This window comes from Bipolaris maydis (genome assembly GCF_028858645.1).
Source record: "Bipolaris maydis strain C4 unplaced genomic scaffold PSV08scaffold_3, whole genome shotgun sequence".
Lineage (NCBI taxonomy): Eukaryota > Fungi > Ascomycota > Dothideomycetes > Pleosporales > Pleosporaceae > Bipolaris > Bipolaris maydis.
In genome coordinates, this window is record NW_027093859.1 from 324,529 (window position 1) to 339,459 (window position 14,931).

General features: G+C 51.6%; 4 protein-coding genes across 4 annotated transcripts; all 4 read left to right on the forward strand.

Moving 5' to 3' along the window:
- Positions 1-7,242: 7,242 nt before the first annotated feature.
- On the forward strand, positions 7,243-8,423 carry PSV08DRAFT_385665 (uncharacterized protein; the record flags this gene model as incomplete). The annotated part of the gene is made up of 3 exons (XM_066093448.1): positions 7,243-7,604; positions 7,689-8,089; positions 8,131-8,423. The coding sequence occupies 3 exons, from the start codon at positions 7,243-7,245 to the stop codon at positions 8,421-8,423; spliced, it is 1,056 nt and encodes a 351-aa protein (XP_065949520.1).
- A 981-nt stretch (positions 8,424-9,404) lies between these two features.
- On the forward strand, positions 9,405-13,200 carry PSV08DRAFT_385667 (ras guanine nucleotide exchange factor domain-containing protein; the record flags this gene model as incomplete). The annotated part of the gene is made up of 3 exons (XM_066093449.1): positions 9,405-10,001; positions 10,066-11,754; positions 11,824-13,200. 3 exons carry the CDS (start codon positions 9,405-9,407, stop codon positions 13,198-13,200), a joined length of 3,663 nt encoding a protein of 1,220 aa, XP_065949521.1.
- Positions 13,045-13,728, forward strand: PSV08DRAFT_272590 (uncharacterized protein). The gene has a single exon (XM_014221218.2). The coding sequence runs from the start codon at positions 13,284-13,286 to the stop codon at positions 13,533-13,535; it is 252 nt and encodes an 83-aa protein (XP_014076693.2). The 5' UTR covers positions 13,045-13,283; the 3' UTR covers positions 13,536-13,728.
- Positions 13,729-14,275: 547 nt separating this feature from the next.
- On the forward strand, positions 14,276-14,686 carry PSV08DRAFT_399507 (uncharacterized protein; the record flags this gene model as incomplete). The annotated part of the gene is made up of 1 exon (XM_014221219.2): positions 14,276-14,686. The coding sequence occupies one exon, from the start codon at positions 14,276-14,278 to the stop codon at positions 14,684-14,686; it is 411 nt and encodes a 136-aa protein (XP_014076694.2).
- Between the last annotated feature and the right edge of the window lie 245 nt (positions 14,687-14,931).

Below are 14,931 nucleotides of genomic sequence, written 5' to 3' on the forward strand. Positions count from 1 at the left end.
ATGTGTGTCTGTGTATGATGTGCGCGCATCCATCACCCTGCTTCCCCCCCTCCCCTTCTCCCACCCCCAAGTTCCTTAGTCCAACACCTTCCGAGGTTGACAAAGCTCGGAATTTCTCAGGAACAAGGATACGACCAGTTTCCGGGTTTCCCGCATCCTTACAACCCCCCTCCCCCCTTCTCCCCTTCCCCGTGGATCAGCGTTTTGTTCGGGTGTGCTTCCTTGTGTTCGCGTCATCTGCTGGGAAGGGATGATGGTTGATGAGGGGGGGGGGAAGTTAGGGAAGGAAGGACAAGCGCGTTTTGGATATACATGCATCCGTGGACTTGTCAGCACTACTACTAGTAGTGCTCTAGTAAACTCGAGTGCTGGTTTTTTGGGTATTTGGGGCCGAGAGATGGGGTTTTCTGTGCTCCGTATTAGCAGGTTGGATTTCCGCATTCAGGTGGCGTATCCGTGGCGTATATTTTGAGTCTAGATTTTTTTCTTTCTTAACAATCTTTTGTCTTTCTTCGAGTCCTTTAAAACTTGTATTGGGAATGCGTGGGAGATGGCATGCTGGGTTGGGGCTGGGTTGTGAGATTGCCAAGAGCGTGATACGAGGGCTGCCGCGCATGTACGGCGGCATGTTCGTATAAACACATGAACTAAACACCAAATCGTTGCACTACCATTGCTTTCTTTCTTTTTTCTGAGCAAGACTATTGAAAGTCGATTTCATCTACGAGGTGCGAGGCGTTAACATTTCCCGTCCCTGAATTTCTCTAAAAATAAACGGTCAATAATGTCGAGTCTACGGTAACGACATGTCGCCTCGAACAGGAAGAGATATTAACAATCTATTTAACTTTATTAACTTTGGTCTTCTTCAGCCCTGTAGGGAGGGGTGATTTCCGCCTTGCACACAAGCTTACGGAATACAGTACCACTTTATCCTGTTTCAATCTATATCTTCATATCATATAGACAGGCAGACGGGCTTGCTGGCAGAGTGGACGAAGTGTGTTTTGCATGTTTACGTCTCTCGTGAACTTTCTTGTCAACACCTATGCCTGATACGATGCGGAAGTGTGTTGCAAAATATCAATACGTCAATGGTCGCTTTAGGTTCGCATGTATCCTGTGATCAGTCGGATAAGTGATACGAGGGGCATCGATGACGGTAACGATGATAGTAATGATGGCTGAAGTGGTGACGGAATCGATTCCAGCCGAATGAAAAGGTCAAGCATCGACTATGGTACATCGCAGCATTGCCGAGTTTGCCATCCTATCCAAAATGAAATGGGTAAGAAGAAAAATATCATGACATAGACTTTGTCTCTATGGGTTTGGCGTTGCAGTGGCGGATGTGGCGGCGATAGTGCAAACATCGTTTTACGTACCTTCCCACGCTGGGAACACGAGTAGCCATAATCTAACCCCTTTTCTTCTTAGCGAGACGTAGAGAGCAAGCGTGTGCGTGTAATGTATACGTGTACTGCAATCTCGAATTGTAACGGAAAGTGAGGAATGAAGGCACAATCGCTCAAGTACAGGCCAAGCAATGGCATGGCAAACTTTACGCACACACATACTATATATATGTGTGTCTATATACACAGACATGTACATGCCCAGCGCGGCAAAGTTCTCGAACCATGTGTGCGCAAGAATTAAAGTTCATATATGGTATTGCCTATAGCTGAGTTGCAGGGTTAAGGCGGCTGAGTCGTAACAAGGCCAAAGTGCTCGGGGAGGGTTAGGGGACGCGAGGCGAGACCGAGGCGAGACGAGGCGCGGCGCGAGGGGCCAGTGGGCGAAGAAATCCACGTGGATGTGGATGTGCATGCGGACCAGGAGGCCTGCCGATCCCAAAAAGTTTCCAGCCAACAATCAATGTGCAGAGTGGGAGCCAACGAGCGAAAACAATGCCATGTGGATGAATGGGACGCCATCGGTGATATTTCGGTGTGTTTGTGATTGATCCTGCCGCGAGTATTGAGGAGAGAAGCAGGAGGTGGGGGGAATGTGATGATGGACATGAACAATGAAAAAAATCAGGCAAGTATTGTACAAAATAGGTATGCAGGGTGCGAGGATAAAATGGTGTGTTGGAAGGATGTTGGTATTAGTGGGTAGTCATGATACATACTGGTAGTTGAGTGTCGTAGATACACTACCTAGTATCATGTCACCAAGTCACTCAAGAACCTGCCTATTCACTCTATTGCTCACTCATTTCCTTACCTACTCGATAGCAACCCAGCATGATAGTCTACCCTTATCGATATATCGCACGGTCAGCTTCCAACAAGGTAAGTAACCCAACATATCCCTTGTCAGGCCAGAGGCGGACTGACTCGCCACCATGTACGAACCCTTGACCACTGTGCAAACAGCGGCAATCCCATCAACGATTCCGTCTGACGCGTGGCTAAGGCCATGGTCTATGGTCTGATACCGACGATCAAGGTTTGAATAAGCATCCAACACGGTAACTTTGTTGGGGCCGCCGGTGACAAAAGTACGGTAACTCGTAACGGGCGAAGGCGCTCATTCTCTTTCCGCCTCACTCCCACTTTTCCGCTCTCCCTGGTTGGATGGCAGTCATGTCCGGTTATCCCAGCTGCGAGCTGGGCACACGAACGTGGAAAGGAAGATCCCAGGGAGGGATTGAAAAATCATATGCTTGCGTTGGAAAGTAGCCTTGATTTTATTTAATATTTGGGAGGATTTTTTATTGGTCCACCGTGGGTTCGCATTTTACTACGGTTCTGTTGCCTCTTGTGGTAGTCATGTGCCGAGGGATGGGGAACGCGAAGCTACTACATCAGCGTAGTTAGTCATGTGAAAGATTGGCAATGCGGGACGCTGAATCTTCTATGACAAGTACATACACATCTTTCCCGTTGCATATGACAGGAAGGCAAGTGAGTCGTGTGGGTTTGCGGAAGCCGGGATTGTGAGTCGAGATAGGTAAGACAGCGTCATTGTCTTTCCTAAGCGACGAGGCTGCAGATTTGAATATAGTGAAGGGGGGATATAGGGACCTAGTTCAAGATGCAAGCGACATAGTCGGTAGATCGCAAACGCAAATGCATTGTGATGCTATACTGGCTGTATATTGGCATTTGGGATTTGAAAACAAGAAGCTGTCATGGCGAGGGTAGCTGTGTGTCTCGAGTCAAGGACAGAACACGAGACTGGGATACCCTAGAAAGAGAGCCATTTGCGCGGCAGTTGAGTTGAATGTAACTAGTACACATGCGCGGGAGGAGCATGGTTGTCAAGGTTGTAGTATGTTGTGCGGAAGATCATTCTAGGGCTGTGGTGTGAAAGTCGGCGAGATACCATAGCGCCTTTGTCATGGGAGCCGATTGGTGGTATTGTGTGCTGATCTAAAGAGGGTAGGTACGGTAGCTAATCAGGCAAGTAGTTGCGGTTCCTTAACCGGTAATTGAGTTGTTACAGCCCTACTCTGATAAACAGTGAAGGTCCTGGTATGTCTAAGACAACTGCTGCAGTGCGTGTATGAGGACAACTGCCGTGAAGAGAATTGTCATGAGTTTCTTGTCCCTGCATTCTTAATTCCAAGCCTGCAGACGAGTCATACCGCAGGAATGATGCAATATCCTTTATATACCGACTTTTTGTCGTCGACTTGAAGAATTGATACAGAAGGCTTAAACTTTGGAATGCAGTGTGTTATGGTGGGGCCGGATGAACTCAAGATTGCTTTTGTACTGCGTTTCTGAAACTTGACCGATGGTGCAATCAAAGTTACATCGCGTTGGGCAGGACGCAACGAAGAATCGAGAGATCTGGACAAAACAAAATCAATCGTTCAGGTGGTACTGTGGAGTCGAGAATACCTTTGCAGCGGCTCTTGCATATCGGCCCGGCATTGCGACGTATTGCTTCTTTCCAAAAGCAGATTGCTGCGCATGGCCAAGCTCCGAAAGAAAAAAAAAGATATGCATGCACCTACGACCAAAAAAAACAACCCTTGACCGTTTACCCAGCAGATCACATGTTTGCTTTTGTCGCAACCAATTACCCATGATACCGTGCGGTGAAGTGTGCTCTTTCTTCCTCCCTCGCAAGCGGCTCAACTAAAGGAAATGCTTCAACAACAAAAGTGCAATCCCCACCGCAGATCAGGACTTAGCTTCCCCATCCCATGCTCTTGCACTTTCTCCATCTGCAATAACCTACCAGGGTGGCAATAGCAGCCATCGACGTTATCCAGCCATCTTGCCATTTTGAGCAGGTTTAGTCCAGGAAAAGGAAGAATGTGAGACAGATCCCATACGCCTTGAGAATGATCTGATACCAGCTACATACGCCGCGTTCGAACATGTGGGTAGGCCCCGAAATTTGAGGTTGCTTCGTCGTCTATTCGAAAGGTGTTGGCAGCAATAATGATTTTCCGCGAATGGCGGAGAGACGGAGGGAATCCTCATTGCCGGCTCGATTGGGAATGGTGAAACGTGGACCTGGTAAACGGATGACATGGGAAGCAGGGAATCATCAGAGCCATGAGTATGTACCTACGGGCGACTCTGAATGCAACGTGAAGAGAGAAAAACACGCCTCTCGTAACTTCATTAAATCTATGATGAAGAGCAATAGCTCTCGTATTAATTGGCAAGATAGTTCCAAGTATAGACAGAGCCGGGTGCTTTTCCGAGATGTGGAGTAGAGATCAGCCATGTTCAGCAGGGGCCGGGCACTGCAGCCGAAGATCGACTTTAACGCCATCGTTGTAGCAGGGAAGAAAAGCGGCACGCAGAGGCCGGGAGGCTCGATGAGATGCAAGACAGAGCTTGAGTGATGCGAGAAGAGGTTGAATGCTAAGCACATGCGTAGTATGAGTAGCGTCTTGAGAGTCGCTTAGGAGGATCCGTTGGAGCGCGATAAAGAATCGGAATTGGCCTGGACCCTTGAATTAGTCGCCTATGGAGCCAGTGGAACGTTGCGAAAATAGCACCTTGGCTTTGATTACCACTTAACACCTCAGCGAGGATGACACATATATCTCAAACCCGAGATTCTCGCCGTATACATATATAGAGTATTGATTTGTTGCTGCTGGGGTCTATATTGCCCACAAAGCTTTTTGTCTTGGAGACGGGCGCCAGTGAAGCATGTCGTGCAATGACAGACTCTTCATGACACTGCAACAGGAAAACTCTACCATCAGCACTGATTTGGGGATGAAGGCCTCGTCATGCAACTGAGAGCATAAGAGCTGGGGATCAGCAAATCCTGCGACGCATGGAATACTCCTCGGAGAAAAGACATCTGACTGTGCCGCCCTTGCTGTGCCGCAAACATGCATTCAAAGTCGTTCACATGACGCTCTGTCACCATGGGCAGGAGGATATCAGTGCCCAAGCCTCGGCAATATTGCGTCGGAGTAGAGTAGGATCCGTTCATTGGAAGACCCACAATCCGGCCCGCGCCCTCGGGTCGTCGTCGGTCTTGCATGCACACGGGATGTGGCTCAGCTACACACCGGAGATCGAGGTCTTACAGAAGTGCAACTCGGCCGACGAAGAGTCTTGGTTCTAGCACGTTGTGTTCGGCTGGTAAGACCCCTGGGCCGGATGAGAAAAACTTAAATGTACATAATTTGATTGGCGGACGGCAGCAAAGTAAGTAGGATATGTGGATAAATTTAGAGTGATAACCTGGCTCACACAAATTGTGCAGCCATCGGCAATGAAGTCGGCGATGCGAATACCGGCAGCTAACGTGTGCCCGCGGCTGGTAGCTTTCATAGCAGTCGCGCTACGGGTCTCTAGCTTCGGCCAATGAGACACCCGAACGATGAGTTCGCAATGAGTTCGCAATAGGAGGTCAAGTTGCCTAGTGGTTGGTTCATTGAAAGAGAGGTTTATGATGGCAAAATGCTGTTACTGGTAAACGATGAGCGGGAGTGGGTTGCCACCTTGTGCCATGCGTCTCAAAAGTAGGTCGATCAAAGCCCTTCAGAGAGATAGGGGGCACTTGGACTAGCCCCGATATCCACAGAGGGGTGAGATCAGCGCGCTTCGACGACGATCTTTGTCTACACGGAAACTGGACCTCTTATGTGGCGCACTACGATACAATACTACTTTGGTCCCTGATTATCAACCGGGCCATGTCGGGTGTCAAGATCGCCAGCATGCCATTTGAAATGTGCTTGACGCCACAAGTCTACTATGCCTGACTGTCATGCGCTACCAGCGTCAAGAAGCGCCAGCAGGCCAATAAGGCATTTGGGCCATGATCTAGGAAAGACACCTCAAGTGACACCAAATGTCATTTGTTTTACCTAGGCGGGCAGAGTATGTAAAGACATACTGCTGCATATCTGCCGATCCAAAGCCATGGCGTTTGAATGGCATATTGGCTGCCAAGTAGGGTAGTGGGGCAATTGTTGAACGACTGGCTAGTGCCGTACTTACGTTGTAGAGATCGGATACGGATTACGATAGCGAGGTGTAGAATGAGGCTGGGGTGTAGCTGTGAGTACCTGCATTGCGAATAGCGCTAGCATGCACTGTTGATCAAGTTTGCAGCTCGTAAAAGCAAGTCGGGTTGCACGTAGATTCCCCACGGGCTGTGGGGGAAGCAAGATAGAGAGGCATCTGACGATGTCGGAACGGAGATGAGTCCGACGAATGCAGATTTTTACGCGGAGATGAACGCGAGGAGCATAGCGTCGTCATGATGATGCCGAGAGAGTTGCCAACACTTTTTTTGGTCGGCCATGTCGCAGGTTATTTGCAGGCGCAGCCTATGGCACATATGTATTGTAGTGTGAATTTAGGTCAAATCCCACACCTCCGGCGGTCGGAAGGTTTCTGGATGGCGACGCGATTGTGCAGTATATACTGTGGGTGGTGCAAAATTAAGTTATTGCCGGCATGTTGAGTGGATTGAACAGGGCTGAGGCATACGAGAGTTTACTTGTTGGGCCTGTTAGCATGGTATGGATACGACAGCAAAATGGGTTGATTCTTGGCAGGATAGTTTTGAGAGCCAGCATGAAGCGTAATACAGGGAAATGCTGTCCAATGGGCGTTGTGGACTGCAGCATGGCCAGCGTCGTCACTGTACTACATTGCCCCAAGTAGTGCGAGAAGACGCATTAATGCTAGTCGGGTACCGGGATCTGGAGCATAGGGTGCCGAGTCGAGCATGACGTGTGCGCGGGCGGCATTATATATCGTGTGGCAGTTTGGAAGCAGGACCAAGAGCAGTAAGAGAATGGGTAGCACTGCAGTAGCAGTTACAGCAGTTGCAGTAGTAGCAAGGCGCATGGTGCAGACGCCATGCGGTCGGTCAGTTGGTGTGCTCGCGTGCCATCGGGCCGGCCGGGGAATCGATGACAGCAGCAGTAGTATTAGCAGTAGTAGCAGTACTAGCAGTACTAGCAGTAGCAGCAGCAGCAGGATGCAGCAGCAGTGCTATGCCAGAGAGAGCACTATGTACAGGACAGCCATGTGGTCGAGACGAACGTGTATGGGATGGAGCAACGGCCGTGGCAACCGGGGAGCGTGGGCCGCCGGAAATTGCCCTCTCGGGCATAGAGGGGCGCATTCGGCGCGGGATGATCTTAGCTCTGGGCTGTAAGTGCAGCCATTCCAGGCCCTCGAGTCTGCGACTGGGGGAGTGGATTCGCAGTGGGGCTTTGGGCAGGCCTGTTGCTGCAGGCCGTCGGTCGCGTCTGCACATGTGCCCTGCGCTAAGCGGGGCCTTGATGCAAGCCACCGCACCGCACCCGATTGTGCGCTTGGTGTGCGCGTTGCACGTCGAGGGCTGGGCACGTCACAGCACCGCACCGCACCGCACCACGCACGGGGGGACGAGGGCGGAGGTGACGCCAGACGCGTAGTGCCGTTGCTGGCGGAGATTTGGTCCATACGACGGCCACCAGCGATGCTAGCGGGCGGCAGCAGTGCATTTGGGCCTCTTGGGCTATTGCACGCCGCCCACTCAAGCCTGTCACTGCCGCGGGTGGTGAAGGCGGGCGTGGGCGTGGGCGCTGGGCGCGGGAGTGGACGTCGATGTGGATGCGGTCGTCGAGGTAGTGGTGATAATGATGGGTGGGTGGGTGAGTGTGTGCGTGCGTGTGCAGGGGTGCGGCTATCCCAGCCGGGGGTCGTCGGCTGGGTGAATGGGGGTGTGTGTGTGGTGGTGGTGGTGGTGGTGGTGGTGGTGGTGGATGCATAGTAGCAGAGCGCAGTGTCCCCCAACGTCGACGGCCAAAGCACAGCAGCGCCAGGGCCAGGGAGAAATGCCGGGGACAACCCACGGGCTGCTCCCCTAGCACTGCACGGCCGCCGCGCCGCGAATCAGCGTCACGCCGCGCGCTCGCAGGCCATGGAGAGCAACGCCGCCGCCCGCCAACGCTCCTTGACCCTGGCCAAGCACCCCTGCACCACTGACAGTCGACCCCTGTCCGACTATTCATGAATCTTTTTGCACAGCAGCACCCGCCTGGCCCAAGGATTGCATCGTGATGTGATAATAACACACGTCCAGCCAGTCTGTCCAGCCTCGACGACTCTCCGCCTCGCCGCCTCTGCAGCCTCTCCCTCGCCGCCGTGCCAATTGCCCGCCGCCCGTGCTCTTGCTTTCTTTTCCAGTCGCTCCTTCCCTGGCCTGCAGTGCGCCTGCCTCGCAAACGAACCGTTGGAAGGAGCCGCCGCCGCCCCAGCCCTCCCCTGCAAACATCCTCGACAGCCAGGCCGACCCTTGCAATCCTAATCCTCTGCTTCTTTCCTGCTCCGCGCCGCAATCGCCATTACAAGATAGAGCCCTACACCCTCTCTCCCAGCACTGGCTCCTGCCCCTCCACAGCAACCACCCCCCTCTCAAACGCCTGCACGCCTCGACGAGAGACAGACCGTGTCTGAGCTTCTTCTTCTACTCGCTCCTTGCACAAGTCTACCCACAATTGCCCTGTGCCATCTTCTGTGTCCCGGAAACACACCCCGTCCCAGCTTTCTACCCGCCCGCCTAATTCACTGTTGCCATTTTCCCGGCAAACACAAACACCACTGGCCTATTCGCCCATCCATTTCTTTCACTGCAGCATCTGTCACGCTCCGCTTCATCCTCACCCACTTTGCCTTCACAGCGCGCTAGTCGCTGTCACATCGGGTATGTCACTTTCCGTTTGCTCCCTCCATCTCCTGCTCCACTTGCCTGCTTGGGCTCTCCTCGCACCATTGTCGTCGTCCCTCCCTCCTGCATCTATCACACAACATCATAGTAACCAGTCAACAAGAAGCACACTATACCACGATTCCACAGCTCTCATTTTACATACACCAGGCCCGTCTACCAAATGCTAGCTATACATGTATGCTCGTACAGCGCCTAGTTAGCGACTTTTCCTAGGACCATTTCGCCTCGCTTTTAACATGGCGTCGCCCAACCACGAGCAAGAAGACATGGACAAGCGATCCAGTGCACTCGTAGCACCCTTAAACATTCACAAGTCACCTAGCAGGTCATGCTCTCGTACAGCCATCCGCGGCCATAGTCGACAGTCATCCTCAAGGGGTACTCTTGGAAGCCACTCGCAAAAGCACATGTCGCCTCCATTGACCCCAAAGTGTTCGACTGAGGCCATGGCTCCACAGCAATCACAGCAACAACAACAACCCCAATTCCACAACTATCTCCGCGCCTTTTATCACTACAACCCGACCTCGACTGTTTCATCATCGTCGACAGACGAGTCTTCCATCACCGTAGCCATTAAACAAGGCGATGTCATCCTCGTCCATTCCGTTCATCCAAATGGATGGGCCGATGGCACATTGTTGGCCTCAGGTGCTCGTGGATGGCTCCCGACCAACTACTGCGAGCCTTATGACCATCCCATTATTCGAAATCTGCTAACTGCTCTCACATACATCTGGGATCTTGTCCGCGACGGAGAGAATGGCGACCTGGTCGCCTTTTCGAGGCAAGACTACGTCCGAGGCATGATCGTCGGCGTACGACTTTTCCTTGTAAGTTCGGCTCATTCAGTACATCCACATTTTCATCTTTTACCCTCCTGCTAACTCTTATCAGGAAAGAACCGAGTGTCTACAGAAGGACTCGCCGCTCGTTCTGGCCCATGTAGGTTTGCGTCGTATGCGCAAAGCCCTGTTGGGCGATCTCTCTACCCTCGTAAAGACGGCAAAGTCCTTCCAGGAAGCCTTGCAATCAGACGAGCTACCCCTCCCCGTATTTGAGCACATGGATGAGCTTGTGTTCAAATCGTTCAAGCTCGTCACCAGGGCAGTTCGTTTTCTTGACATCTGGACAACAGATGCCGTCTCTCTGTCACTGTTTGAGCTAGATGATGTGGACAACCGCCCACTCACCCCGCCTTCGGACGCTGCAGTGGAACCCATTACAACATCGGCCCCATCGACCGACGATAGTGTCTCGGCGAATGCTTGCGATTCTCCAGTCACACAGGCCAGCGGATCGACCCAGGACGACTGGTACACTGGATCCGCCCAATCGTCGCGAAACTTCAACCGCCTGTCCGTCGCCTTCTCCTTACCGTCCGAAGCAGACTCTGTCCAGTCATCAATACTACATTCTCAATCCGGATTCCAATCGAAACGCACCTCTATGACGCATCGCTTGTCATACACGGGCAAGTCTTTTTGTGCGCACAGGGGAAACCTCGCTTCCGAGAAGCTCAACACTGCTCACGACGCTTTTCTGGGCTTCATCGGCTCTTTTATCGGTTTGCACCTGCAATCGCGCTCTTCTGATGAGCTAGCTCAGACGACAAAAAACTCTGTCGTCGCTTGTAAACAGCTCCTCACAGTTGTTGAGGAGGTATGGGAACGCGACTCTCGAAGGTCTAACCCGCTCGAGGAAGCACGAGACGCCATGTACGCCCGTCTGACCGAACTTGTGCAAGCTACCAAGGACATGTTCATCCAGGCAGATGCAGAGGGCGAAGAAGTCGTGGCGCCAGATGCTGGGAAGCAGATTGTCAAGGCTGCCACAAGCTGTGTACGGGCCGCTGGTGACTGTGTCACCAAGGCTAGGGTTGTGATTGAGAGGATTGGTGACTTTGAGTTTGAAGCTGAGGCTGCTGGTTTGGGACTAGAGAAATCAATATTCCAGGAACCCAGCCCCAGCGAGCAGCAACAACAACCAACAGTTGAGAGGCCTGCCTCACCTAAGCCTAACGAAACTGCCATGGAGACCAACAAGCCACTGCCAGCACCGCCAGCTGAGGAGCCTGAGAAGCCCCTCCCACCTGTCGTCTCCGAATCGAAGCCTTTGCCCGAAGTGCCACTTCCTTCGCCCATTGAAAAACAAAGGATTAGTCTACAGCCGACTCCTCAGCCAGTCATCGTCGAAAGTCCGACTGCCGCATCCTTCAGATCGTCGCGTGCATCTCTGCCGCCTCTCGATGCTGTGCCTACCCCGGTACTGAATCCGTCCACTCTGTCTGAGTCGGCCGAGAGTCCTGCAAGCGCTACTCAAGAAAGCCTCGCTGGCTCTTTGAACGCTGAAAGCGTCATCGCATCTGTCACCGACAGCGCCAGTACCTATCGCTCCAGTGCGCGAGACGGCTCTGTGAGTGTCGAGTCTCTTGTCTCGACTCGTGCCACTACCCCAGACCACTCGCCCTCGAAGAAGCAAAGCTGTCAAACCTTGGTCAGCAGCGTTGGTAGTTGCTCTGAGCTTCAGCAGTTGGCCAATGAGGATGTTGCTGCTGGCGAGGAGCACTTGTTGGAGACAACATACGTGCACGAGCTAGTTTACAACAAGGATGGCCAGATCTCTGGCGGTTCGCTCCCAGCCCTTGTAGAGCAGCTGACGACGTACGAGTCCACACCAGACATTGTCTTTGTCAACGCCTTCTATCTCACCTTCCGCCTTTTCACCACACCGACTGAGCTTGCACAATGCCTGATTGACCGTTTCGACTACATTGGCAGCAGCCAAACCGTGGGTGTACCGGTCCGTCTCCGAGTTTATAACGTTTTCAAGGGCTGGCTTGAAAGCCACTGGTCAAGCGACACGGATTGTGCCGCCTTGGGGGTCATCTTGGCATTTGCGACTGGAAAACTCCGAGCTGCCATGCCCGGTGCCGGTAAGCGACTAGCCGAATTGACATCCAAGGTAACCGAAGTGAGGGCCGGAGCCCTTGTGCCTCGTTTGGTGTCGTCGATTGGCAAGACTGGTGCCTCAAATGCTACATTTACACCCGCAGACAGCAACGTCCCAACGCCACTCGTCAGCAAGAGCCAACTCAATGCTCTCCGGGCCAGCAAAGACGGAAAAGCGCAATGCAGCATCATGGACTTTGATCCTCTGGAGCTTGCCAGACAGTTTACCATTATTGAATCGAAGCTCTTTTGCGCTATTCAACCAGAAGAGCTTCTTGCTCTCGAGTGGACCAAGAAGAAGGATTCCAAGGCACACAACGTCAAGGCAATGTCAACTCTTTCGACCGACCTTGCAAATCTGGTTGCTGATACCATTTTGCAACTTGAGGATGCTAAGAAGCGAGCAGTCATTATCAAGCAGTGGGTTAAGATCGCAGCCAAGTGCTTGGAGCTGCACAACTATGACTCACTCATGGCCATCATCTGCTCCCTCAACTCTTCCATGATCATGCGTCTCAAGCGGACGTGGGACCTCGTGTCAACGAAGACCAAGGCTCGCTTGGACGAATTGAAAGCAATCACCGATGTTGGACGTAACTACGCCGTACTGCGACAGCGTCTTCAAGACCATATTGCGCCATGCATTCCTTTTGTTGGCATCTACCTCACAGATCTCACATTCATCGATGTTGGTAACGGTACTACACGACAGCTCCCTGGTGACTCTGGGTCTGGTAGTGTCTCTGTTATCAATTTCGACAAGCACATGAAGACTGCGAAGATTATCTGCCAACTGCAGTCGTTCCAAGTTCCCTACCGGTTAGCCGCCGTCCCAGAAATGCAAGACTGGATGGATAGCCAAATACAACGGATGCGTGCGAGCGACCAAGCCAACGTTCAAAACTACTACCGTCGTTCATTGCTTCTCGAACCGCGCGACACACAGCATTCCACAAGGGGTTCGCCATCCATCGACAACAGTGCTCAGAGCATCTTGTCAACTGAAAGCCGAACCACCTCGAAGGACAAATTCGAGTTTCTCAATTTCAACTTCTCGACCTCGAACCTCAAGGGTTCCTAGACTTGTTTACCTTGCTTCATTGCGCGTTTTCTTTTCTGAGCCGTACTCTCTGGTCTCCCCTCCCAGATCGATTCGATGCTCACATGTATACCGGCTGGCACTTTTGGTTCATATACGTTAATTCTTTTTGCGTTTATTTTTGTTTCTTTTATTCTCGTCCGTCATGCTTCGGGCACTTACGATACCAATGCCGCAGTCTCTTTTGTTTGTTTTATACCACTTCAGCGATTTTCCTTTTGGGTGGCAACTGTCTTTTTTTTTGGTGGCAGACTACAATCATCTGTCCAATATCTCTTACATTTTGCATAACCATTTGGACTTGGAAAAGCCTGTAATAACTTGGGTTTTTTTTGGCGTTAGAAAGAGAGAAGATTCCGCTATCGTAGCAAACGGCCTATCAGTGTGATGGCAAGGGAAAAGCATCACAGTAGGAGATGCAGGAAGAGAAAAAGGGTTTTCCTATAGCTGTGTAGTGTCTGGTATCAGAAGTCAATCTGGCCAGTACTTTTGCAAATGAAAGAAATCATCAAAGAGTGTTTCATTTTGAAAAGTGATGGATGCACACGTGATGGCAACGGCGTTAAGGTTGATACAAAAGGATTGTGGAGATACGGATGTGGTTCCAGTACTGCTATGCATACCTTGGCTGCTAGATAGTCGCCGATCATACATTTATTCGGGGTCTTTTGCACTCACGATGGTTTATCCGAACCAGGGCATACGAGTCCTAAACACCGCAATCTATACCTGCAACTTCCTAGCGCTTATTTTCTTCTTTTTGAAATGGGGGTCTTTGTAGAGCATGACGAGGCATAAGGACGTGGTGGTGTATGTACACACTGGCTACAAAACTAGCGCGCTCCGAGTACGGCGAAGTCTCTCTCTCTCTCGGGGTTCCGCAAATTCCCCGCGCCGATGACGAGCATCAGTCACCCGTTTAAGAGAAAGCACAACGAACATTTCTATTCCCTTCAACCACAAACATAACACACAGGCTCAAAATATATATAAGTAATATCATATTCAACAAGAAGGGACCAAAAAAGAAAAGAAAAGAAAAGAAAAACAACCAACCATGGCCCCCCAAAACCTCCTCATCGACGTCCGCACCCCAAGCGAATTCTCTACGGGCTACCTGACCTCGGACCTGGCCCCCACCATAAACATCGAATACCAGCTCATCTCCACTCTGCCCGCCGTGTGCGCTGAAAAGGGGATCCAAGTCGCCAAAGACGACCACATCACGCTCTACTGCCGCAGCGGGCGCCGCTCCAACCTCGCGCTGCAGACGCTGAGGGACATGGGGTTTACGAATGCGCGCGATATCGGGGGCTACGACGAGGCGCGCAGCGTGTTGGATCGGGAGCAGGTGGAGAGGCAGTTGGAGGAGGGGTTTGGGGAGGCGGGACAGGAGCAGGAGAAGGGGCAGGAGAGGGTCAAGAGTTTTGGGGTTTTGGTCGAGGGGTTGAAGGAGTTGGAGGGGTGATTTGTTGGGTTGTTGTTTTTTTTCCTCTTGTTTTTTTGGGTGGAGGAACTCTTCGGGGGGGTTTTTTTTTATTGAGGAGTGCTGTTTTTTTTTTCTCCGACTTTCTGTAAATGGTGTTGGGGGTTTATGTTTTGGCGGGGTACAAAGGAATTTGGTTCTGGGTGTATAAGTTGATGGGTTTGTGTACGCATATATATACGGGTTGGAATATTGAAACCTTGCCAATTCAGCAAAGACGATGCCCC

Bases quoted from the DNA above. Each gene is read 5' to 3' on its own strand.
- PSV08DRAFT_272590 (XM_014221218.2), top strand. From the start codon at position 13,284: ATGTATACCGGCTGGCACTTTTGGTTCATATACGTTAATTCTTTTTGC.